This window comes from Mytilus galloprovincialis, chromosome 6, assembly GCF_965363235.1.
Source record: "Mytilus galloprovincialis chromosome 6, xbMytGall1.hap1.1, whole genome shotgun sequence".
Classification (NCBI taxonomy): domain Eukaryota; kingdom Metazoa; phylum Mollusca; class Bivalvia; order Mytilida; family Mytilidae; genus Mytilus; species Mytilus galloprovincialis.
Genome location: NC_134843.1, coordinates 71,181,679 through 71,207,937, shown reverse-complemented (window position 1 = coordinate 71,207,937; position 26,259 = coordinate 71,181,679). Strand labels below are relative to the sequence as shown.

The 26,259-nt window shown below is 33.1% G+C and overlaps 1 protein-coding gene across 2 annotated transcripts; it reads right to left on the bottom strand.

Annotated features, from left to right (window-relative positions):
- Positions 1-3,577: 3,577 nt before the first annotated feature.
- LOC143080233 (sterol 26-hydroxylase, mitochondrial-like) lies at positions 3,578-24,652 on the bottom strand. 2 transcript variants are annotated; one of them, XM_076255961.1, is made up of 11 exons: positions 24,524-24,640; positions 22,107-22,154; positions 20,334-20,554; positions 17,778-18,003; positions 16,754-16,932; positions 15,436-15,625; positions 14,828-15,011; positions 13,553-13,719; positions 5,599-5,680; positions 4,674-4,892; positions 3,578-3,956 (listed from the first exon to the last, which is right to left on the bottom strand). In XM_076255961.1, the coding sequence occupies exons 3-11, from the start codon at positions 20,539-20,541 to the stop codon at positions 3,825-3,827; spliced, it is 1,587 nt and encodes a 528-aa protein (XP_076112076.1). In that variant the 5' UTR covers positions 20,542-20,554; positions 22,107-22,154; positions 24,524-24,640; the 3' UTR covers positions 3,578-3,824. The 2 variants fall into 2 exon arrangements, with proteins under 2 accessions (XP_076112076.1, XP_076112075.1); XM_076255960.1 differs by lacking the exon at positions 22,107-22,154 and having other exon boundaries at positions 24,524-24,652.
- Positions 24,653-26,259: the final 1,607 nt, after the last annotated feature.

The following is a 26,259-nucleotide window of genomic DNA, read 5'->3' as shown; positions in this document are numbered from 1 at the left end:
CTACGTTGGAAAATGAGAGACAGCCTAGTGACTTTACTCTTTGTCATAGTAAATTGTGATGACCATGATTTTTTTTGTTTTGGCAATTGGGCTTTAAAGGTAAATCGGATGCTTCGCCCCTCAAACGAAAATCGAGGTTCCGCCCAAAATCCTATCCAGTACCTCTGTAGATAATAGAAAGTTGGTGGATTTGTTCTTTTTTGTAAGAGATGGAAGCTGAGCGACATAGTTTCGGTTTCATGACCATAGATAATTTATTATATTTTCAAGAGAGGAAAAAAATACCAAAGGAACATTCGAACCCTTAAGTCAAAAATAAATTCACAACGACATTGCAAAAAAAAAAAACCCAATAGACAAACAACATTCCCCTAACTAAAGACTGGGGGCGGATCGAATAAATATCGGACAATTTGAAAGATAAATTACATTTAATTAATACAGCATAACTCATGCTACCTGAATAGAAAACATAGATAGACGAACTGGCGGGACAGACATTAACAGAATGTCAAAATCTACCTATACTGTTCATATATACTATGCTGGCCAAAACTATCTGATTATCTATTATAAGAGTTATTACCCTATTACTATTTTATAATGTTTTGCTGTTATCTTGAAACTTAAATAAAAAATTAATAAAGATTATATGTAAATGACAAAAAAAAAACTACACAATCAGCCACCCAAGCCCTCATCGTCAGTCAACTCCTTATTGTACGAGTGTTTGTCCTTGAACATGTTGGATGAAGAATATCACTTATGTTTGTCATTTTTTTGTATGAACCTTTAGTAGATAGAGATGTTGTCAGTTCAAAAAATGATCAGCAGGACATGCAGAATCTACTAATACGACAGCATGACTGAAATCGTTTATGGACTTCATTGTCATGTTTTTCTCTGACTGTTTGTGACGTCTTTATACTGAATCCATTTGATACAGGCTATGTACAGTACTGATTGCTAATTTAGTCTTAGATGCATTGGTTTTTTTTAATTAATGTTAGTGGATTTGGACTTACTGTTAGTAACTGCGAGTACTCTCAGATCTGTCCTCAGTGGTTTGTGTGGTTGGGATATATACAAGTACCCGGCCACGTCCACCTGTGTAGTATTTCTATATGTATCCATCTGATGAGTTGAGCCTTTTTAACTGATTTTTGTAGTTTGTTCTTATGTTGTAATGTTACACCACTGTTCAAGGTTAGAGGAGGGTTGCTAACCTGGAGGATCCCGCTAACATGTTTAACCCAGGCTGTCACATCCTGTATGTACATGTGCCTGTCCGGAGTCAGGAGCCTGTAATTCAGTGGTTGTCGTTTGTTGATGTGTTACATATTTGTTTTTCGCTCATTTTTATGCCCCACCTACGATAGTAGAGGGGCATTATGTTTTCTGGTCTGTGCGTCCGTTCGTCCGTCCGTCTGTTCGTTCGTCCGTTCGTCCGTCTGTCCCGCTTCAGGTTAAAGTTTTTGGTCAAGGTAGTTTTTGATGAAGTTGAAGTCCAATCAACTTGAAACTTAGTATACATGTGCCCTATGATATGATCGTTCTAATTTAAATGCCAAATTATAGTTTTGACCCCAATTTTACGGTTCACTGAACATAGAAAATGATAGTGCAAATTTCAGGTTAAAGTTTTTGGTCAAGGTAGTTTTTGATAAAGTAGAAGTCCAATCAACTTGAAACTTAGTATACATGTTCCCTTTGATAAGATCATTCTAATTTTAATGCCAAATTAGAGAATTTATTCCAATTTCACGGTCCACTAAACATAGAAAATGATAGTGCGAGTGGGGCATCCGTGTACTGTGGACACATTCTTGTTATACATATAGTAGGACGTTAGTTTTCTCGTTTGATTTGTTTTACGTTTGTCATTTCGGGGCCTTTTATAGGTGACTATGCGGTATGGGCTTTGCTCATTGTTGAAGGCCGTACGGTGACCTATAGTTGTTAATTTCTATGTCATTTGGGCTCTTATGGAGAGTTGTCCTATTGGCAATTATAACACACCTTCTTTTTTATATTCATATACGAGTTTTTTATAAAAAAAAAGCTATTGGAATGTAACAGCAGTTGGGTGCCCTGTATGTTTTGTTTTGTTTCTTATATTTTTTTCAGGTAAGTAATGAGTCTGTTTTGTTTAAAGGTTTCTGGGGTTTGTATCAGATGTAAGTAATGTTTTTAGGAGGGTTCCTGGTTCATTTATACCACGTGTTCTTTGTTTACATCTCCGGAATCAGCTACTTTATTATAAATACAGCTCAAATTAAGGATATTCAACACCTTATACATTGAAGACACAGTAGCGGGTCGAGGATTTTGAGGGGAGGGGCTGTCAAGCCAATGTTTGGAGTGAAATTTATATAAAATATATATGCATATGTCCACCCTTAACCCGTACCTGCCATACTCCAAGTGATTTTATACATGAATCTAATTTCACACAAACGAGGTGAATGTTCCATGTAGCTCTTTTTTCTTTCATATAAATTCAGGAGAGCTGATATACTTTAATATACACAAATATTTCTCATGTAAAACAATGTTAAACAATTATACCAATGCAAGTTTACATATTTATAAGAATATCAAATTATGGCGTTGTCAATTTATTTTTACGACTTGACAGTTTGAATGTCCCTTTTTAATCTTTCGCCTCTCCTTACGGAAAGTGGCGAAAAATTGTTTCTGTTGTTTTTTAGGATGTTATCCTATGCTTAAGTTCGTGGTATAGTGGTTTAAACCGATGGCTACAGTGCTGAAGGTCCTTGGTTCGATTCTGATTTTCACCCTCCCACACACATTTTTCTGTTACCCAGACCGGAGTTTAAAATGGAATGCGTAATTTGGGGGCCTCGGTTGGTCAAAATTGTCCCTTGCTTTGACCTGGAGATCAATCTTCTGATATCTCACTGGTTTCTGTCGAGTGGCCCGGTGATTATCTCCGAGTACTTCGGCTTCCTCCACCATAATAACAGACTTTCACAGTATCTGTGGGTAATGGGTTGGCCTGGAACCACACACACACAATGAACAATATGATAAGTCTGACTTTTAGACTAGCTCTTGCAACAAAGGACGGCTCTGGTAAGCGCGATGTATAATTTAATAAGTTCAGCATGGCATACAATTGTACAGAGTTAGAACTGCTCAGTGTAATACTAAATCCAATCTGCCATATCGAAATTAAAACAGTTTATATAGCAAACCAAATATTACTTGAATAGACTTTAAAACCCGTATTTCAATGGGAAATGTGTACTATCAGACTCGGTGCTTATTTAATAATATGTGATTCAATTGCAATAATTTCAAAGATAGGGTTAATTCGAATATTTTTAACATTTGGCCAGCCATATATCATTTCTTTCCCCCACTCCTTCGGTTGTTGACATTTTGTTAAGTAATTAAAACTCATTAAAGCCAAGAGAACCAAAACCACATTAATTTTCAACCAATCAGAACAAACAGTTGTTTTGACATAATAATTTCAAGATGGCGTGAAACTAATAGCTTGGCATCTTGTTGCGGTGAACAATGTGAAAATATATTAAGACAAGTCATTAAATGGTGTACATATAAGGTAATAACATAATTAAAAGTATAAGGAAACAAAAATAATGATTGTAAATTCGTATGCAAAATTGCAAATGTCGACAATGAAAAATATTTAAATATCGCATATTTAGTCCAACTGCAACAAACAAAAAAGCATTCTTGCATAAAATCAATTGTGTTTGCAAAAACATTAGTTCAGAGGTAAAGGTTCATTGGAGCATCCGTATTAATATGTAATAGTGTATTTAAGTTCAAGGTCATGTTGAGGGAATCTGTTTCCTTTCTGTAAAATGTACAGTAACTTTTTCCAATGGTGATGTAAATATTCTGTTGACATGTTTCACTTCTCTAACTCCTGGAGGCATAGAAATTTTAAAATTATGTATTATCTGAAACAAAAAATGTAGAGATATGAAATTAGTATGCCTGATGAAACGCCCCCTGATTGCTGAGCACAGTTTGATACGACCGCAGAGAGACCACAAAAATTGAGCAAACGTATTTAAAGCCGAGTGTGTGACGATATTTCATTGGTTAGATATAATGACCGAAAATTACAATATGAATCATGATTATTTAATTTTTAATATCTATATTACGCAACCAGATAACAAACTCATTAAAACGAGTTGTATCACATCCTCTCTGGGTTGACTGATTGACGAAAAATCAATGTAATAAGATGATGAAATAAATATGCCCTTTTTTTTGCGTGATCGACATGTCTATCTGGATTTTCAAGAGCTAGCTTACCAGAAACAATTCGCAGGAAAAAGTTTCCTGATAAAAACTCATTATTCTGGCTCCTAAACATCACATGTTTGACAGCTAAGAACGACAAAACCAAGTTAAGAATCTGAAGATTATTACGACTAAACCTTAAATAAAGATCTATGAATGAACCAATATAAAAGTCTAGGGCTCTAGGCTATGACAAACTCGAGATAAAACCTGTCGTCGCGGGCTCTCAAGAGGACATCCGTCGTGGTCCGATCACTTAAATTGATGTTATATTTGACATTGGGGTAAATTGTTCTACTATACATTTGTATGTCGAAATTTACACTTTTACAAAGTGCGTGTTCTGTACTGATATTAATAAATACCTTAGCGACTCCTATGTAAATTTCATTTTCAGCAAACCTTTGACCAACACAGCCTCGTGGACCAAACCCAAATGGTTTAAATCCGAATGGGTAATCTTGTCCTTTTGCAATCGCTTCATCTTTATATTTACGCATCCATCTTTCAGGAATATATTCTTTTGGATTTGGATAAAATCGTTCGTCATTGCACATACAATTATTATTCAAAATGACTAGCATCTAAAATTAAAGAAAACAAATGCTCATATTTGTTTTACTATACATGGATATGCAAACAGTTCTTCGTCTCAAATTCTCAGGAAAGCCTTCAACACGGTACAAAACCGATATTTGTCAGTGGTTGACTTGCATCGCTTCTGTGCTTAATGCATTGTATATTGATTTTATTCAAAGAATTTGTTTTTGTGGCAGATTGATAATCAAGACACAAACGACGTAAAATTCATTTAAGCAACTATACATGTAGGTCCTTACACTCGTTCTGGAAATTATAAAAAAAACTACTGACAAAAATGGAAGTTCATAAAACTTGACAAAATCAAACGCTACTAATCAACGGAACAAGTGAAAACAACTGCCATATTCTTGACCTGGTACAGGCATTTTCCGAGAGAAAGAATTTAGAGCTTGCCAAATATTAGTATACCGTATATCGGTCTTTTTCGCGATTTCATGACAAAATGGACATGTTAAATTTTTACTGTGTATAATAATACTCTAATCTGTCGTTGGAGATCTCGTATGTTGGCATCTAATTTGTATACAATATATCTTTGGTGTCTCCAAATAACAACATTTACAATTTTTTTCGTACATCTAATTTTATTCATACATTGACCATCCAAAAATAAAAAAATGGTCAGTATGAGACATTTATGAATGAGTGAATTCTGGGAGAATCCATAGTGAAAAGTTAACAACCTACGTTTTTAGGAATTCGGTATCCACCAACAATCATATCATTTTCTGTAATTCTAGCAGCTCCAAATAAAACTGGAAATATTTTCCTGCAAATTAAAGTTGATAAAAATATAAGATTTGTTTTAATGCAGTCATGAATAAGAAATAACTATTTGAAACCTCACCATTACGTACATGGTCTGTCAAAAGTTTGCTATAACTTATAGTATAAGTAACCTACACTAGTTGCATTTCTACGTCATTTGGAAATCATAATTTTCCTTGAAACCAAAAGACGAAGAAGTTAAAACTATAGGTGACCCTACGACAATCAGCATTGAGCAAGACCCTTCGCAAGCTATACATGTCAGTTTAATAAAATTGAGAAAGGAAATGGTGAATATGTCAAAGCGACAACCACCCGACCATAGAGCAAACAACAGCAATATAATATAAATTTCCAAAATAAACATATTTATTTAGTGTGGATTGGGAAACAAGTTTTGCAACTTATATTAATTCCTTTCCACTTTGCGGGTACGAGTGCTGCCTTGAAGTGAGTGGCATTAGCCTGATCTTTTTCGAAATCTACACGGGTCAGCCTTTTATCGTCCCCTACCGACTGTTGTAAGAGGCATCGACATGACATATTGAAAAAATTCAAACGAGTAAACTAATTGCCTGATTCATGTGGAAAACAAATAAACGGAAAACAAATAGATAGATAGATAGATAATTTTATTAACCAATCATGGTGCCCAAAATTTGAGCTATACAATCAAATGAATTACAAAATAAAGCACAGAAAATGATTAGAATGATTAAAGTACATTTGAACAAAAAACCACATGAATACACATTTACACTAATTAACCTGATACATGTATAAACCAAGTTATTGACAAAACATAGTTGTTATGGGTGCCACTGTGACCTGGAGAAATTACATAAATCTTTATAGTTCTAGGTCTATGGGAGACAACTCCTGATCAATTTTATTTCCTATATATATATCTATATATATTTTTCTTCTATTTTTTTTTTTTCAAACAACAATATTTTCTATAATTTTCTTTCATTCTTCAAAAAGGGAGTGCAATAAATTAGATAAGTTTGAAGTAACAAACAAATCTTCAGATGAAAGAATCCAAACAAATTTCATTTCATCAGATAATCTTGAAAATATTTTGAATTTAGAATTTAAATTAGAAAGATGTTGAGATCGAATATCTTTTAGAACAGGACATTTTAAAAGAAAATATAGTTCGTCTTCAACTGCGTTCTTACATAGCTTACACTTTCTGTCTTCAGCTTTAATTCCAATATACCTCCCTCTTTCGATTTCAAGATCGTGACAGCTAGTTCTAAATCTTGTGATTATTTGCCTGTCTTTTTTTGAATTCATTTTTAAATATGGTTCAAACATAAAAATATTTTAAAATTTTCTGTAAGTTCTTAATTTATTGCCAGATTGTAAATTAGTACACTTCCCAGAATTGCTTTCTAAACTAGCTAACCAAATATGATAAACTGCAACAAACGACAACCACTAAATTATAGACTCCTGACTTTAGAAAGACACAAATAGAATGCAGCGATATAAAACCTGCAACCTTTCCCTTGCCAGATTATGTATTTTCATTGGTTTTGAGTATTTATATAAACATGCAGATTTCTAAACCAGACTCAAGCTAGCGACCAATCCTAGCGACCAATCAAGCTAGCGACCAATTCTAGCGACCACTAAAGAACACAATGAGAACCAACTTGTCAAAGAATCATAATGTGGTATATGAGAAAACCACAAAACGACATAATGAAACAACGTTCTGTTAAAAATAAAATATGGCTACCAATACGGTTTATTTTATTTTTCAACCTTTAAATAACTAGAGATATCCATCATATCAAGTCAGAAGGGACACTACAACATCAATGTCGTCTGTAGCCTATTGTAGTGACTAGTTTGCTTGCTAAATGTCTGCATCAATAACAATCAGGAAGGGGAGAACGTCTCAGAAAATCGTAAAAAGTCAAAATATCGTAATACAATAGAACAACAAAGGAGATAAGGTATCTTTAATCACCAAATGCACAGCGAAAAATACACAAAAAGCAAAGGAACAATCTTTTTTTAGCGAACGATTTTTACTCCCCTACATAAACACATACTTTATATTATTATATATGTATTTGTAGAATGGAAAGTGCGCTCCTCTTCGTATTTTACTCTATAGAGAAGGGCATATACTATATTTTGAGGTCTTCTTTACGTTTTCTCGGTTTTCCAAACTCTTAACTGAGATGGTAAACAAAAATCAAGGATTCCAAATAAACAATTAAAAACGGATCGTATATCCCCCATCACATAATAGGTATATATACGAGTAATTTACGGATATGAAATGAGAATAAAATGTAAACGAATTGAAGTAGAAAAAAACAACAACAGCGTTTGTCTATGATGATTTGCTCGCACAATTATTTTCCTTATTCAGAGAACCGTAAATAATTTTAAAATAACATATTCTAATAAACGTATGTACCTAGTTTCAACTTTACCTGACTACAATTTCGTCTTAGATTCAATCTAATACAGTATAAATGGATGGATACACGGAAAAACGAACGAACGAACAAACCTACAGATCAGATAACATTAGGCAGCAACCATTTAATTTTCTGGGGTGGGCTATGGTTTTTTCTGGAAAAAAAAGTTTGTTTCCAGTTTTTGGAGAAGAAAAGAATTTGTTTTTGATTCTGAGAAAAAAAATGTTTGTTTCCCCCTCAGCTGCCACAATATGTAATGCTAAAATTGAAAGAAAAAAATTGCTTTCGACTTGTCGCGAAAAAAAAAATTTGTCCAGAAAAAAAAAAACCATAGCCCCCCCCCCCCCCCCCGAAAATCAAATGGTTGCTGCCTTACGGTCTTTACTGTTGTAGGCGTAGCATAGAATACCTATCTAATGTGAGTTGACTTAACTCGTTCTTGTGTACAATGTATAAGCTTTCAAATAAACGAAATAAGAAATATCTTATCTTCGAAAGAATTACTATATATATATATATATATAACATCTACACACGCTTAAAAAAACACGTGTCTCATGTCTATCTCTAGATTCACCTTCCGTGACAAGGTAACACTACGACTATTGAAGTTATATTTTTAATATAGCGGATGTGGTCGAGTGGTCTAGAGCGCTGGACATGAGGCTAAGCGATTGGTGCTGTAGTGTATCAAAGGTGTGAGTTCGAATCCCGCTGAGGGACGGACAAAAATTTGTCAGTATAAAATCTAACTCTAACACTGTTTGGTGTAATTTTCAGACTTATATATATGTACATAGTTATCGTCCTTTGATTTTTCGTTGTCCACGAATATAGTCCTTAGTGTGGACAGTGTGTTACTTGCCATTTTTTTGTATACCTATTCCTAATGTATTTTTTCATGTTTCATGCCTCAAATAGCAAGTAAGGGGGATTAAAGCACAGTGTAAAAAAAAATGGGTCATGAATTTTAAAGTAAAGTAGTGCTTTGGTCCGGTTAATTAGGAAAGGTTAAAAAATAGCACAAGCTTTCAAAAGATTTCAGGACCCCCTTATCATAAAATTGTCCATATTTGGAGTTAGAGCCAAGGAATTTTTCTTTAATATTTAGATATTATCGAGAAAGTGTAGGTGGGATTAAATTCCCGGAAGGTTTTAACCCCCAAAAAATCATTTCAGTGAGCCCTGCTCTGACCAATTACCTTACATTTGAGACACGTCAAGTGCCGAACTTTTCCTTATAGAGCTTGCGAGGCTTCCCGAAAGAATGTAAGTTGGACACGAAAAAAACAACATCGCCACTAGGTGTGGGACAAAACTTTGCCGTAGGGAACTGTACAGAAAGACTGAAAAATGAGCCCATACCCATAACTGTATAGGTACCTCAGACTTTGGATGGCCAGTGAAGTCTTCAGGTGCACTTTCCCACCCAGGGATTGATACGAGTTGAAGATACGGATATAAGCTTTCAATCTAACCACCTGCAGTCAAGAACTTTACCGTAGGGGGATGGGAGTAAAGCGACTGCTGCCACCACCCATAATGGACCAAAATGAGAAATTGAGTGTGTTGTTGTCAGCTTCCGGTGCACTTTCCCACCTAGGCATTTACATGGATAAGAGGGTCTTGGACAACCTTTCAATCCCACTAGGAGGGAAAGTGCACCTGAAGACTTCACTGTCCATCCAAAGTCTGAGGTACCTATACAGTAATGGGTATGGGCTCATATTTTCACTCTTTCTGTACAGTTCCCTACGGCAAAGTTTTTACCCACACCTAGTGGGATTGAAAGCTTGTCCCAGACCCTTTTATTCATGAAAATGCCCAGGTGGGAAAGTGCACCAGAAGCTGACAACCCCATACCCAATTTCTCATTTTTGTCCATTACGGGTGGTGGCAGCAGTGGCTTTACTGCCACCCCCCTACGGCAAAGTTCTTGACCGCAGGTGGTTTGATTGATAGCTTTTATCCATATTTTCAACTCGTATCAATTCCAGGGTGGGAAAGTGCACCTGAAGACTTCACTGTCCATCCAAAGTCTGAGGTACCTATACAGTAATGGGTATGGGCTCATATTTTCACTCTTTCTGTACAGTTCCCTACGGCAAAGTTTTTACCCACACCTAGTGGGATTGAAAGCTTGTCCCAGACCCTTTTATTCATGAAAATGCCCAGGTGTGCAATAGAAATATTACATTAATTTCTGGACCTATGGCTGGTATAGCTATGAAAATACGGAAAGTCAAACAGAAAATAGCCCATTAAACATGTAAAAATAACATTGATGTTTTTATAAACCATCTTTGAAGGCTAAATTAGTAGTCAACTGTCTGAAAATGAATTTTATTGCACAACAACTTTCATATATAAAAAAATCCACAGGGGCCAAAATGCGAAACCAAACTCCTAACTGTGTATTGCTGTCTTCTGGTTCTCCAGAAATTCCAAAATAAAAAACAGGTAAAAAGCCAATTATACAACGGGGGAAATATGCCCTGTTTTTTTATTATTTTTTTTCTGATTATTATTCAACACGGGTCTTTAGTGATCCTAAGTGAATACGCTTTCATTTGATACCAAAATGAACTAGATATTATACTTATTGACAAAGATTTATAAATATGCATAGTAACTATTTTGTTTGATATATGTACTACTTTGTATATTCTCTTGATCGGGCCGATATAGTAATTTATTATAAATGTAATAGGACTGGATTGTTTCCCTTTTCAGTTATCAATTATTTTCGACTGTTTATTTTATTTGCTTATCATATTATATTTTCATTTTATTCATTCTAATTGATGTTTAATAATTGAAAAAGACTGACATTCCAACTCCTCTTTTTTTTTGACGTTTGTTATAATTTTGCAATATTATTTACTTTTGGTTACCATTTGTTTAATACTTATTTAGATGAAATAATACTAATATTTCAATTAATTTAAATTCTGAATGGTAAACAAATAGATTGCCGACGTATCTATTATTAGATAAATTAAAATTGCAGATGCATGTTTATGTGTAATATACGATAATATAATTACAAGTGTATATATGTTGAATGATTGAATAAAGGTAAAATAAAAACAAATTGATACACAAAATCAACGAGATATATTTGAAACTTACTCTGATTACATTTGAGAAGATAAGAAAGAATATTCACACAACATTAGTTTTTGTCACTAAATCAGAATTTTTTCTTGACATTGCATTGTGTAATTGATAAAAAAAAATACGAATAATTTATTTAAAAAGAATGTATTGTATAAGGAATAATATATAAAATGTTATCTGTTAGACAACTTATTACTCTTTTGTCTTTATCGGTCACTTTATTAATAACATGCTACAGTATGTCTGAATAAAGGTTGAAACGAGAGAAAAAAATAAAAGTTGTATCTTCACAGAAGGAATCTACTTAAGAGGTTAAACAGTAAAGTTGACCTTATACAGTATAAAACATTATATAACTATTCTGTATGAATACTTGTGTGATGCAAGATGTATGAGAAATATTTTTGAGAAACACTTTTTAAAGAACAACATTGTTGTACTAGAAACCGAAGGATTCATAACATTTATTTTCTAATTTTCGTGTTGATTATCTATGTCATTATACTTAAAACATTCTTGTGATATTTTTGAGTAATATGTAATATATCTGTTGTATATAAATGTTGAATTATAGATTTTAAAAAATGCATCTGACTGAACGTAGTTTAAATGTTTGACTTGATAAATGTTGCATTGAATAAATTTTGTTTTTTCTTTCATATTATATTTTAATTTGTTTTACTGCTTTCCGTATTATCTGAAGTGCCTTGGACTATACCCATTATACTGTTTCGAGAACCACTCCCCTCAAACCTAAATGGTTTTGAGGAAATACTCGATATTTTTCTAGTTCCTTGTTCACTTAAACATTTTATTTATCTCACAGTAAGTTGACATTTGAACGGCTGTTCTTAGATTTTTTTTCATTCTGTTTTACAATACTTACGAATATGTTCCGAACCATATCAATATTTGGACCTTATGCGTGCGGTCATGACCATATTAGTATTATACTCTTTTTATTATCAACGGGCCGGACCATATGAGGTATTTAGACCATAAAGGTCTTTTTTTAAAAATATCTAATCTGGAAACAGTATATATAGTTAAAACAAAAATCTCGATTTGAAATAGATGTATAATACCATGTAATATAAAGTCTTCAAAAACTGAATAACTGATTTAGAATATTAGCCTCCAGCAAGCACGCTACTCATGTTTATTTGTTGGAATCCAAAATAAAATTAAAACAAAATTAATAGGTGTTCCCTTTGTAATGTTTCCTTTTCAAATTATATTAAGTATGTATTTTTCTATCAATAGCGATACCTCACGTATTAAATATTAGTAGAACGTTGTAGTATAATGTCATTTTGTGATTTTCAGACATATCTCGAAATGGTTCTGTTATGTGTTTATGCTCAGTGTTAGCTTAAGTGGTCGATAGAATTGGTCGCTAGCTTGATTGGTCGCTAGAATTGGTCGCTAGCTTGAGTCTGGTGATTTCTAAAACTAGTTTTTATTATAAGACCATAATAGCAAGACAGTCCAACGAAAAGACAGCTGCGGCAATAATATCATTATACATTGGAAAAAAAGTCTACTTTGTGTCATGGGATTTTATTTCGAAAATTAATTCGAATAGTTTGTTTGAGTTCACGTTTGTATTCGAGTCTAGCTTTTCCAGTAAGTGTTTTAATTTTCGCAATGTACGATGCAGTTCATTGGTATCGTCAATGTTATTGTATAAACAATTAAACAAAAGTGATGGAGTTAATAGTACGGTAAATGAGGAATTCATTATAATTTGTAATGTACCTAAAAGAGAGAAGGTTTGGTACCATTAAAACGTTTAATCCCGCTGCAATTGTTTGCACCTGTCCAAAGTCGTGAATCTGATGTTCAGTGCTTGTCGTCTGTTTTTGTAGTTCATAATTGTTTCTAGTTTCTCGTTTTTATATAGATTAGACCGTTGGTTTTCCCGTTTGAATGGTTTTATACTAGTAATTTTTGGGGTCCTTTATAGCTTGTTGACCGATAAAAGCCAAGGCTCCGTGTTGAAGGCCGTACCTTGACCTATATTGGTTTACTTTTATAAATGGTTACTTGGATGGAGAGTTGTCTTATTGGCACTCATACCACATCTTCCTATATGTAGTTAATTCTTAGGATAGTTCCATAAATGTCGATGGCGGATTTCAATTTGACCTTTTAATGAAGGATATTGCTCAATCAGAATACAGTAGCTATTTCATTACAGTATAAATGTTTTATTTCATATGGAGCTATAAGCTGCTATATGTGATTTGTATTTTGAACAGTCTAAAAGTCTAGGTAGAGTTGTATTTTGAACAGTCTATTTATGTTACCTTTGCGATTCTTTAACACATGCTTTTAAGTAAGACATTTTTGATAAATGTTCTTTCGTCACAGTCTGCTGGTCACTTAAAACTTCTTGGATTTCTTGGTTGAGTATTTCTTGTTTGTCTTGGTTCAATGCTAAATCAGTTAGAACGAATGCCATACCATTCGCAGTCTGTTTGTAAATAAAAATAATTTAAAGCATGTATTTAAAATGTTAAAAAAGGCGAGAATGTAATTGCAAAGCGAATATCAGGACATAGAAAATGGAAAATATGGATATTTAGTTTCCTCTGTTCTTAAAAGGCACACCCAAATACACACATAGTATAATAAACGATGTAACTAAACATGGGATATTTATAATTAATAATATGGTTTTAATTCTTTCGAGCTGCATTATTTAATTTAGAAGATTACAAAAATCAGGGAACAGAAAAGGTTGGATCAGGAAAAAAATTCCCGTTTGGCATTACAATTAAAAGATCATAATCCTAGGGAACATGTGTACTAAGTTTCAAGTTGATTGGACATCAACATCATCAAACGCTACCTTGACCAAAAACTTTAACCTGGAGCGGGACAGACGGATAAACGGATGGACAGAGGGATGAATGGACGAACAGGCCGAAAAATATAATGACACTCTACTATAGAAAGCGTCCAGAACATAACAAATAAGGAGGGTAAACTAGCCTATGGTTTTTGATGCAAACAAAGATTAATGTAGCTTGATGGAAACTTTCAGTAGCTGCATGTTCAGATAAAAACGATAAAAGAAGTCTCACTTTAATATATTTGTGATTTCCCAGAATATTTTTTTCCGTTTTACTCGCTTATACATCTGACAATATCATTTATGGCATGTGTTCCTAATAGCACAGATCTTTCAATTATATTTTCCATATAGAAAATTTGTAAAAACAATTTTAACTTATGTACATGTATATAGATATAAGATGTCGTATGAGTTCCAATGAGACAACTCTCCATCCAAGTCGCAACGTGTAAAAAGTTATAAATTATAGGTCAAAGTACGACCTTCAACACGCAGCTTTGGCTCACACCAAACAGCGAGCTCGTAAAGGCCCCAAAATGATTTCTGTGGATTCATTATTATTCGTTGGATACAAATTTTCGTTAGTTTGGTGGGTACAGGTAGGCATTGTTTTCGAGATTGGCAAACCACGAAATCAAATATCCACGAAAATGCAAGTTTTCCTAAATACACGAAAATTGTTACCTACGAAAATAAATGAATACGCAGTAGTAATTATTATTACCGAATCAATTCCTCCTCCAAACAATGACGTAACTAGGCCAACCACGTCCTCCTTTGCCATTCTTGGATCAGACAGTAATGAATGCATGAAATTCGGGTCCTTTGAAAGATATTCATCTAGTTTACCATCTTCTTCCAGTTTCTTTAGAACCATAACTTGATCATTAATTTCTTTATGTGTTACCCTGTAAATAATTGAATGTTACGGAAATTAGTTATAATTATAATTAAAAAATACAATATAAGGGAAGTTATTCTGCTTGCTTCTGTTTGACTATACTAAAAGATGCCCGCGAAATTGCGGTAAAATTGGACAAAGGTTGAAACAGAGTTTTTAAATTTCGTGAGCAGTACGACGACTGAGCATGCGCAAAAACCACAGCTTAAGACACCGATCGTCAACGGTCCCCGAATTTGGATATTTTATCAAAAGTTGACGTTTTCTAGGGAAAAACATTGTTTCAAAGACAAATTTAGGAAATTCAAAACTCCACATATGAAACCATTACTTTTCTTTTCGTGAAGTACATGTAATTCCCGAAATTTAGCACAAAAAATATAAGTCATTTGAAGACCTAGTTATACCTCCTCAAATAATATCAAACTTACTCATCTAAAACCTGTTGACTCCTTTCAAATGTTTTGTACAGTTTAGTCCTGAAGAAATTATACGTTGGAAATGGAAGTAGAAATGCTTGCTGCATTGTTGTAAACATGTCTTCTAAAGCTTTGATCAACCTAGTATTCGAAGAGCTTTCAAAACAGCCCAATCTTTTATTAAAGCACAACATCCCTACGCCTGAAAATAGCAATAACTGTTTTGTCACTTTTTTTAATTTGTATTTATTTGTATACTATAAACGTTCTTAATATTAGGATAGAATTATTCGTTGAATAAATAACTGTACTTTATAACAAGGTTATAGACCAAAGTTGATGCGGATTTGCGTTTTTTTTTTCTCGATAGGTTACAAAACCATACTTCCGTGACATCGTGCACATGGGAGCAATGTCTAAAATTTGTTCATTGCCCTGAACCATACCCTGAACCATGATATAAAATTTAGTTTTAGTTGGTAGATTAATAATCTATTTCCTCGTCGGCTTTGTCTAGCTATAGGGTTGTAACAAGTATACGTACATGATGGTGTATTGTGATATGTTTATAATGAAATTAAAACCTTGCAGATCAAAAATTTTATCTTTTTGTAACTTCATTGGGTTGTAAAAGCGTTGACCGAAATACAATTTATGAGACGAGGAAGCGCTTCATTCTAAAAATGTGCGCACGGTCAACGCTTTTACAACCCTATATAGTTACAAAAAGAAGCATTCAATACCTATTATAATAATAATTTTCATTTCTTAGCTAGTATCATGAAAACACGATTTTTATCAAGTTTTCATTTAATTTACCTGTGCACTTTATTGTGGGACCTCGTGTCATCATGAATGATACATTTTATTGTGTAATGAAGTTGGTTAAGCCTTAGGAATAACGCGAGATGTGCAGTTAGCCAATCAGAACAACGTATTATAATGAAACATAAATCTAATGTAATTATGTTTTTTATAGAGAAGAAAACTTTCACGTGATAAAAAACAGTCATTATTTTGTTCGTTGATGTCAAGTTTATTAGACACAGTGCAGCTCGTCACAAGTTTACATTTGCTTTTCAATTTGGTATTAATTGACTCTTTTGTAGATGAAAAGCGAGTCTAACGTACCAAATTGATCTTAATTATAGAAGACAATTAGTCATAAAAGATGTTATTAATAACATGACCATAAATGGATTAATTTTCAATGTGGAAAGTATTTATGGGCTCGAAGTTAAATACCAAAGATTAAAACATCTTTAGGTATTTGCATGTATCGGTCTGATAATTAATTTTTAACTGATATCTTTTTTATTATGACTCATACTTTCAGTGGTGTATTTCATGAGTTCCTCTAATAAGTCTGTCACAGTCTTTTGTTGTTTTAGACGTTTTACAAAGTCATTTGTAACGTTACCAATCATAGGAACATAATCAGCAACCACTGAAGGTTTGAGCATCTTTTCTTGTGCTGGTCGTCGTAACGCTAACCATTCTTCTCCTTGCCTTAAATTATAATAATATTATCATTGGTACTAGTAAGCACTGCAAAGCGTATATCGATGCCATCGGTATAAATTGTATGCAGCTGTATTTGTCTAATAATTATCATGAATTTTACCCAAAAAACTTAACTGAAGGGGTTTTGGAAATAGAAAATATTGTTACATATCCGTTCAACAGTAAGCTAAATTTGTTTTATATACTCATAGCTATATGTAAGTGAAATGTACATATAAGTGCGATTACTATAGTCTTATTTTGCTCAACTTTTTGGAATTTGGGTCCTCAATGCTCTCCAACTTCGTACTTGTTTTGGCTTTTTACCTATTTCGATCTGAGCGTCACTGATGCGTCATATAGAGACGAAACACGCGGCTGGTGTGTGAAGCAAACAGCAATTAATGATGATTCAAACAAAAATATAGTCCTTGAACTGTTTTTTAAAAACAATTGTAGATGCGTTTACTTGGTTTTTGCATCTTTTTTATATTCATATATTCACTTTACTTAAAGCTCTCTGTTTTAAATTACACATTACAATGATGTTTTAAACTTCATGCTATAAATGACAGTTAACAACGGAAATTGTATGTTATAACAAATCAATGAGAAAAAAGGCTTGAATCCATTTTGTTACTTTAACCATTAAATACCTAACAAAAGCCATCTAGCATGGACTAATAAATTGTCATACTGAAATACGAGGCATTTAACATTATTATCGGATACTATATATGCATGCTTTTGTTTGTTTTGTTTTGTTTTTTTATTATTTTGCAGCTCGCTTAACATTTAAAAAATTATAAATTACGAATGGTTAACACGGTAAAAAAAATGTTAATATTTACAATAAACTTAGTCCTTTTTTAACTCCAGTTCTCTTATGGTAAATCTCCAATATACCGAGACCAACTCTGACATGCTCTTGGTATGGATACTGGAACACTACTTTAGCCAAGTCAGGATGTGATATAAACACCACAAAATCTTTCCCCAGGCGCAGTCGCATAATGTCGCCATATTTGTTCTTATTATTTTCAATTACAGTAATGATGTCATCTATGGTGTACGGGCCTGACAAAAGAGAAAACAAGAACATCTTTAAAATACCACTGGGGCCAGTAAAAAGACTCTGACTCTTAGAAAAAAGTATTTAAATGTACCACACCCAAATATAACTTAACGGACAACTTTGGTATAGACAAAGAGCATTTAGGCCATCTACCGACCAAGTAAAACCCTTACCAAAGTTGGCGTTTTCTTTTAAACTGTGCGAGAGTTATAATACTATAAGTTATATGGTTCGCTTCTGACGCCCTGCGGATCCATAGTAAAATTCATAGGGGGTGAGGCCGGAGGCGAATCCCCTATGGATTGTATTCACCCTCTATGGATCCGTAGGGGGTCAGTAGTTAACCGTATAACGAATTTATCGCACGCTGGACTTTTTCTGCTGCGTTATGTTGAAAAATAAACAATGAAACACAACAACATTAATAGATGACGTCACCATTAACGCGTCATGAACCCCCTATGAAATTTACTGACCCCCTACGGTCTTATAGGGGGTCACCACGTGACGGCGTTAAATCAATCACAACGTGATAATTTACCCGTGGTGCGATAAATAGTCTTATCATATACTTAGAATAAATAACATATGATTTTTACTGTATGATAATAGCATTAAATTAAAGTAAATTCCATATTTTTCGAATTGGTGCTTAGCGGGCTGATATGAAAAGTTTATCACATGCTTCGAACGTTATCACATGCCTTTCCGTAACGTTATCACATGGCATTCCGGTGATACTCGGCAAATTCCGGAAAATACACCTCAATGCTACGTTTTTAGTGAAACATTACAATGTACCATGAAGTGTACAAAACAATTATTTGGATACTGGAAAGTATATTGTGTAAAATAATTAAAAAAAAAGATTATTAAGTAAATGCATTTTTTAACAGTTTCAAACATAATTTAGAAAGTCACTTTAAAAAAAGTTGACTTTCCAAACAGTGTTCATTATGTATGAGTCATGTATATTGTTGAATTTTTTTGTTATTGTTCTATTCGTCTATATTAAAATATTTTTCTTCTCTGTTGAGGCATATGATAGAAAGATTTCATATCGAATGTACTAAATTTGGGGTCCAACGTCCGTGATTACTGAACTTTCAGTCTTTGAACTTCTTTTTGGGAACCACGTAAAAGGATCAATTTATATAAATCTGTTATTTTTCTCCATTGTTGAAGCATATGATAAAAAGATCATAACATGTCATTTTTCATATCGCATGTATTATCAGCCCTCGGTCAACATCAGCCCTCGAGCCATGCGGCTCTTGGGCTGATATTGAACCTAGGGCTGATAATACATGCGATATGAAAAATGCCATGTAATAATCTGATAATATCATGTCACAATAGGGGTGTTAGAACTATACCTCGTGTTGATAGTGTAACACTCTCTGCACGTTAAGAACCATTCCCAGAACTCTTTGAGGGGTCCGTAGGTGGCCTGTTGGAAAACATAATTTCTGGCTCTATCCAATATATCCTCAATTTCTAGTGGCATACATAATTTTCCGCCCATCTTTTGCAAGACCTACCTTTTTTATGTGTTCTCGTTCTGAACAAGCATGAAATATTTTCCACGGGACGTAGAGTAAAAAACAGTTAATCAATGAGGAGGTAGTATATCGTTTTAAACAATTAAAGGATTTTTGAGAATCTTGTCTTGGAAAAACTATTTGTCTTTTATTGTACTTTTCAGGATAGTAGGCAAACCCACTAAACTGACTGCCAAAGAATGGACCACACACGTCATACGTTAATGATTCCCTAAATAATCGACCAGATTTTCCCACAATTGAGGGGGGGGGGGGAAACCCCCCTGCCTAAATCCGCCTCTGACATCATTTATTATTCATTCGTTTTGATATGTTCGATCTTAACAGTCACTGTGGCTTTCTATATGTTTAAAAAAAAAAAGAAGATGTGGTATGATTGCCAATTAGACAACTCTCCACAAGAGACCAAATGACATATAAATTAACAACCATAGGTCACCGTACGACCTTCAACAATGAGCAAAGCCCATACCGCCTAATCAGCTATAAAAGGCCCCGAAATGACAATTCAAACGAAAAATCTAACGGTCTGCCTTATGTACAAACAAAGAACAAACAAAAAATATGGAATTAACACATACAGTTTTAATGACGATGTTTTTTTGCTCCGTGTTTAAGGCCTAATTGTGAATTTAAGACGAAGAGCCGCAAAAAAAGCGGTGTTCCTTGGCTTTTTGTGTGTTTTTTTTTTTTGCTGTGCATATACTGATTATCTGCCATGGATAGCCATCCAATATCCTTTGTTTTTTTTCCTATTATGTTGTACTTACTAAACGGTTTAAACTGTAAGGCTGATCCTAGATAAGGGACAGTATACAGCCCTTTCGGTCCAGGAATTTGATGAAATGGTTTGATATCTTCATCCTGTATTGTTGAATGTGAGGTTGCTGTTGCTGTAGAGTATCTAGTCACAAACCTGAATTTATCACAGCTACAATGTCTTTGAACAAGTAGACTGGTACGTTTTATGAGATGCATATTTGCTTGTAGCCTGAATGGTTTAAAAAAATATATTTCAAAATCCCATACGCGAACTTGTTCATAAAAAAGAAAACAAAAATATTAAAAATGTCAACCAAATTTTCATGAGAACGCATAGTAATTCATTATTTTTTTTATTAAGTAACATGATTATTGTTTTAGGTTATAAACAGCATAACAACCATAAGAAAAAAGTAAACCAAAAATTCAGTTAGGACAGATTTTAAACCGATGAAAAATGAAGAAAAAAAAGAATTTAAATTATTTGTCGCCTCAATAGAATTTGTTGAATTCAACTTTACAAAATAAAAAATAAAAACGACATTGAAAGTACATCACATAAAATTTAAAATGAACAGTTTGTTTGAGGTCTGAAGCTGGCATGTCAGTTAACTGCTATTAGTCTGTTGTTATTTATGTATTATTGTCATTTTATTTATTTTCTTTTGTTACATCTTTTGACATCGGACTCGAACTTCTCTAGAACTAAATTTTAATGTGCGTATTGTTATGCGTTTACTTTTCTACATTGGCTAGAGGTATAGGGGGAGGGTTGAGATCTCATAAACATGTTTAACCCCGCCGCAATTTTGCGCCTGTCCCAAGTCAGGAGCCTCTGACCTTTGTTAGTCTTGTATGATTTTTAATTTTAGTTTCTTGTGTATAATTTGGAGTTTAGTATGACGTCCATTATCACTACATACTAGTATACATATTTTGAAGGACGACTACGGGTGCGGGAGTTTCTCACTACATTGAAGACCCATTGGTGGCCTTCGGCTGTTGTCTGCTCTATGGTCGGGTTGTTGTCACTTTGACACATTCCCCATTTCCTTTCTCAATTTTAATGCTATTTTTTTTTTTACGAATTGTTATACTTCTTTAAAAGAACTCTCCAATAATTTACATCAACACACTGGCATCGATAAAAAAAGACTTTTGTTTAAATCTCCGCAGTAACTAGACCTCCTTCGTTTAAACAAGAATTGAATTAATCTAACAGAAACTAAATCCGAATATATGAGAGGTTCTTGACTTGGTTTACAGAAGAGAAAATAATCCGTTATATGTACAGAATAAAGAGCCACAAGTATAAAAAATAGAGGAAAAAATAGGCCAAAGAAATAAAATACAGAATAGAGAATAATACGGTGCTAAAATATAAAGAATATAGAATAAAATACCAAATTTATAAAACATAGACACAATGGCATAAAAAAATAAAGAATACAGAATTGAAGGAATATCCAATCCAGACCCTCATAACATTATTATAAATATGTTTAAATCGCGTAATATATCTAAGGAATAAATTATTGATGTTCTGAATGCGTTAGATATGATTTCAAGGGCTTTTGTCGTTGAATGTCCATAAAAGAAGCGTGTGCAGCTACATTGTATATATTTTAAAGACACGTTTTATTGTTATTACAATACATACATGTAGGTCATAATAAGCCAAGGTGTTTTGTTTCAGTAAAATTAAATTTAGTTTGTAGTAAGTTTGTTGTAGCAAGAAAACGGGGAAAGATTTTAAAAGCAGACATATCTAAGCAACTTACAATCAGCAAGACTTTACCAGATGACAATACCAATACATTATATCCAAGCTAAAAATAAGGCATAGATACTTTAATTCAGTCAAAGTCACGCGAGGTCGCTGGTGTGTTCTAGTTTGTATTATATTAAGATAACTTTAAAGATAAGCATTTTATTCGCCAAATTAGGAGCATAAGGGGCATATTTACCTAATGTAAAACAAAATGATTTGAAGTATTTTCATAATTATCATGATTATTATAATAAATATATATATATATATATATATTGAATGTAAAAATTAAAAATATTTCAGGGACTATTTATGATATATTGTATTTGCATATATATATTATATTTGTACTTATGAGCATCATTTGCTCAAAGTAATAAAGAATTGAAATTGAAAAATTTAGTTTCATTTTTTATAATACTAAATAAAATATAATAATTGATGTTCGAAATTAATTTTACACAATAAAAGTGTAATCTGCAGAAAATCATAGAAATCGAAAAGCCTACTTGTATTTATTGTAGTCAAAAACAAGAACAAACTTTTGATTAAATCTTGAGTTTTGTTACAATAAATCTTTTTAAACTTTTTTAATACTCGGTCCAAATAGTTGATTTTGTTGTTACGGTAGCCTCTTCCAACAGTTTTTTTAGTTTGTTAAATGCTATATGTACTGTACCACTTTTCTCCGGTGTCGTGAGGGAGGGAAGAGCACTCATTTCAAAGTAATGTAACGAAAATCAGTCATAGTTTATCTATTTTGATGTGAAACACCAGTTGTCTTTCCCTATTAATTGTGTTTTTATGTATATAAGTTTCTCCATAGTTGGAGCACCATCTATTACTTAAAACACCCCTAAAATTGGTATAGTCTTTATTTTTACCCCTTCAAGTATAATGGACCGTTCCATATGGTAGTATATAAACCAGCTCAAGACAGAGAAACTTTGTCAGTTTTATGTGGACCATTGAAGTGTTAACTTCTAGGATTAAATATTCCAACTGGTAAGTAGAGTGGCTTTAGTGATTCAAAGGATATAAATTATAGTGTTTGGATTTATATGTGAATATTTCGAATAGTGATTGTGTTATAAAGTGAACTTATATAATAAGTTATTGTACAGTGAAAGTACAAGGTGTATACTTGCTTGTGTTGCAAGTTGTTATATTATGGACGTGTATTAGTGAGAATACATGGTGAAATCTTGCTGGTGTTGCAAGTTGTTATATTGTGGAAGTGTATAAGTGAAAGTGCACTGTGTTTAATCTTATCAGTTTAGAATATATTCATTTCGATCGGATTCATAGTGATAATTAGTGTGTGAGTTGAGCTGTGTTCATATACATTCCTTGTGCATTGAAGCATTGTGCAAGTGTAATTGTGTCACTGTGTTATTGTGGTTTATTGAACATTCAAAAGGTGATATTACAAATTGGTGGATATTGTTAATAGATGTTGTATATATGTGGTAATGTGTTCATACGTTTTGTGTGATATGTATTGATGCATGTTGCCTAGTAATCCGTTAGTGACATTGTGTAATAAAGTGTCTGATGCATGTTGCATAGTGATATATTAGTGACATTGTGAATAATCAGGCTTAATACATGTTGCAAAGTGATTGCATAGTGACATTGTGTGTATATATTCTGTGATAAGGCATTGTGTTTATACATAGTGAATGAGGAACTTCACCCTGTAATTTAATTTATGTGCATTGTGTAGCTTGTATATATTTGACATTGTGAATTCATATAAGGGTGTGTTAATTGTTTTAAATAGGACAACTTGTTGTGGTGCAAATTTAAGTTGAACACTGTATTCCTGATTTATTCAGATACGGATCCATTGATCGCACGGTTACACGTTACAGTAATACCCAGCATTATTTTCTTTGTTGCTATCCAAATTGTAGAGCAAGTTATTCAGTGGTCGTTGCTGATTACTCTCTGTTTTTTTACTTAAATTGGGTCGTCGCGTAAATCTTTTGATTTGGTTCACATGTCTCGTTATACCGGGTTCTCTAATATAGTTTGATATATAGTTTGTATTTTGATCGATATCAAAAGACTTACTGCTTAACTTTAATTTGTTAATATCCTCGACCTTTAGTCTCCGTTTTCCTGTACGGTTGTCTCATTGGCAATCATGCAGAGAATGGTTTTCTTCATCAAAATTTACATGTTGAATTTTTCACCTGTATAAAATAGAGTTTATTTGTATAATAGTTTAGGTGGAAATCGATACCATGTTCAATTCTAGATGTATGTCGGTGGCGTTATTTTATAAAAGAATGATATGTTTGACTTAACCAAATCGCATTAATAAAAGCTTCAGTTCAGCATGTTCAGAGCACAAAGCTAATAGAAAAACCGATATTACTCTCAATAGCAAAACATAATTATTAGATTAAACATGATACTCACATTTCATTCAACAAATGCCTCCATGTTTAAATGTCACATATAATATACATGCCATAGGAATACTTAATATGTTTACACACAGCTTGTCACGTTTTATATATTCATTGTTCGCAAGTGTGTATACATACATTTACTGTATTTTCCCAAAGGTAGATAATTCATCCGAACTAGCATATCGCATTACAAATATCATTCATCTCGATACAGTGCTAATCTGTTTTAACGTTTCAGCGAAAAGCTTACACGCCCAAACAGTTTGTATCTTTACATTTATTTCGGACGAGTCAATCGTTGGTGGGTAACGTTGTCTGCTGTACTGTGTGATGGTTTTGTTGATGCATTTCATCCTTTTCAGTTAAAAAAGTTGAAATATCTTTTTTCATCTGAGTCGTTAAAAATGTATATTGTAAACGGAGATTTGACCTATGCTCCGTGGTCTACGGGCGTCTTCGTGACACTTACTTGGTGTTAATCTTAGATTTTTCGGTTATTGTCTCTATTACGACTTAGATTTAAAATACATAGATGTATTTATTTTAGTTGTTACATATGTACGATAATTATTTTCACATTCAATTGTGTAATAGTAGCTGCAAGGCAATTTGCTTAAATCATTTTGTTTACAACGATTAAAATATTGCAACCCCTTTGTCTTTTAACTATTGATAATTCTACTTTGGAAATTCCTTGACTGTGTTGTTCCGCTATTGACTATTTTATGGAGTGTACCGTGTACACTGATCTAAGATTTTTAGCAAGATACGCATGTGTTTGCAGTTACATCTCATATTTCAATGACCATATTTTCCATTTGTGTAAGATAAGTCGGAAATTAGAAAAAAAAGTATAATTTGATTTTATTATGAACATTATTAGTTACAGCGACGCTCGAACCCCATATGGAATATACTGACCCCGTATATATCGTATTAGGTCACTAGCACACTATGTAACGAATGTATCTTACCGACTGTCTTTATTTGTTGAATTTAGACTATAGTAACTATTAACCTAATATGGAATATACAAGGTCTCCACGCGGACACTTTTAACCAATCATATTCCTTGAAATGTATAGGAGGTAAGATAAATAGGTTTCTACTTGTTGAAATATAGCAAATGCATGAACATCAAAGTTCTAATAAGAAATCAAGGGTAATCTGCAATGTATATGCCCTTCTGTTAAAAAACATAAGTCCTCAATGTATACGTTCTTCTTATAAATTTCAGATCTTCTTCCTGACGATGTTTATAAGTCTAAATCAATCTTCTTATCAAGGCATTCTTATGTAATTTAAAACTTTCATGCATCACAGTTTCGTAATTTCGCTAGAGTTTTTTTTTTTTATTATGACTACCCTTTGTCTCTTTGATCATCGTAACACTGCTTTGCAATATAATCATACACTTTTTATTGATTAATTGATTGATTGATTGATTGAATGGCTAATTATTCATTTATTTATTGTCTATGTATCTATCATTGAATGATTGATTGATCGATTGGTTAATGTACTGATTGATTGATTGATTGATATTTACTTTTTGATTTATTTATTAGTGTTTTCGTCTACTGATTGATCTGTTGGTACTTATATATCTATTTGGTTTTATTATAATCTCTAAATATAGAATAAATAACAAATGGTAAATGGACTTTTACATTAGCTCAAGGTTGTTATGCATGTCTATATGTTTATATTTGACATTTAGAAGTAAAGTTGAATAATGCGTTT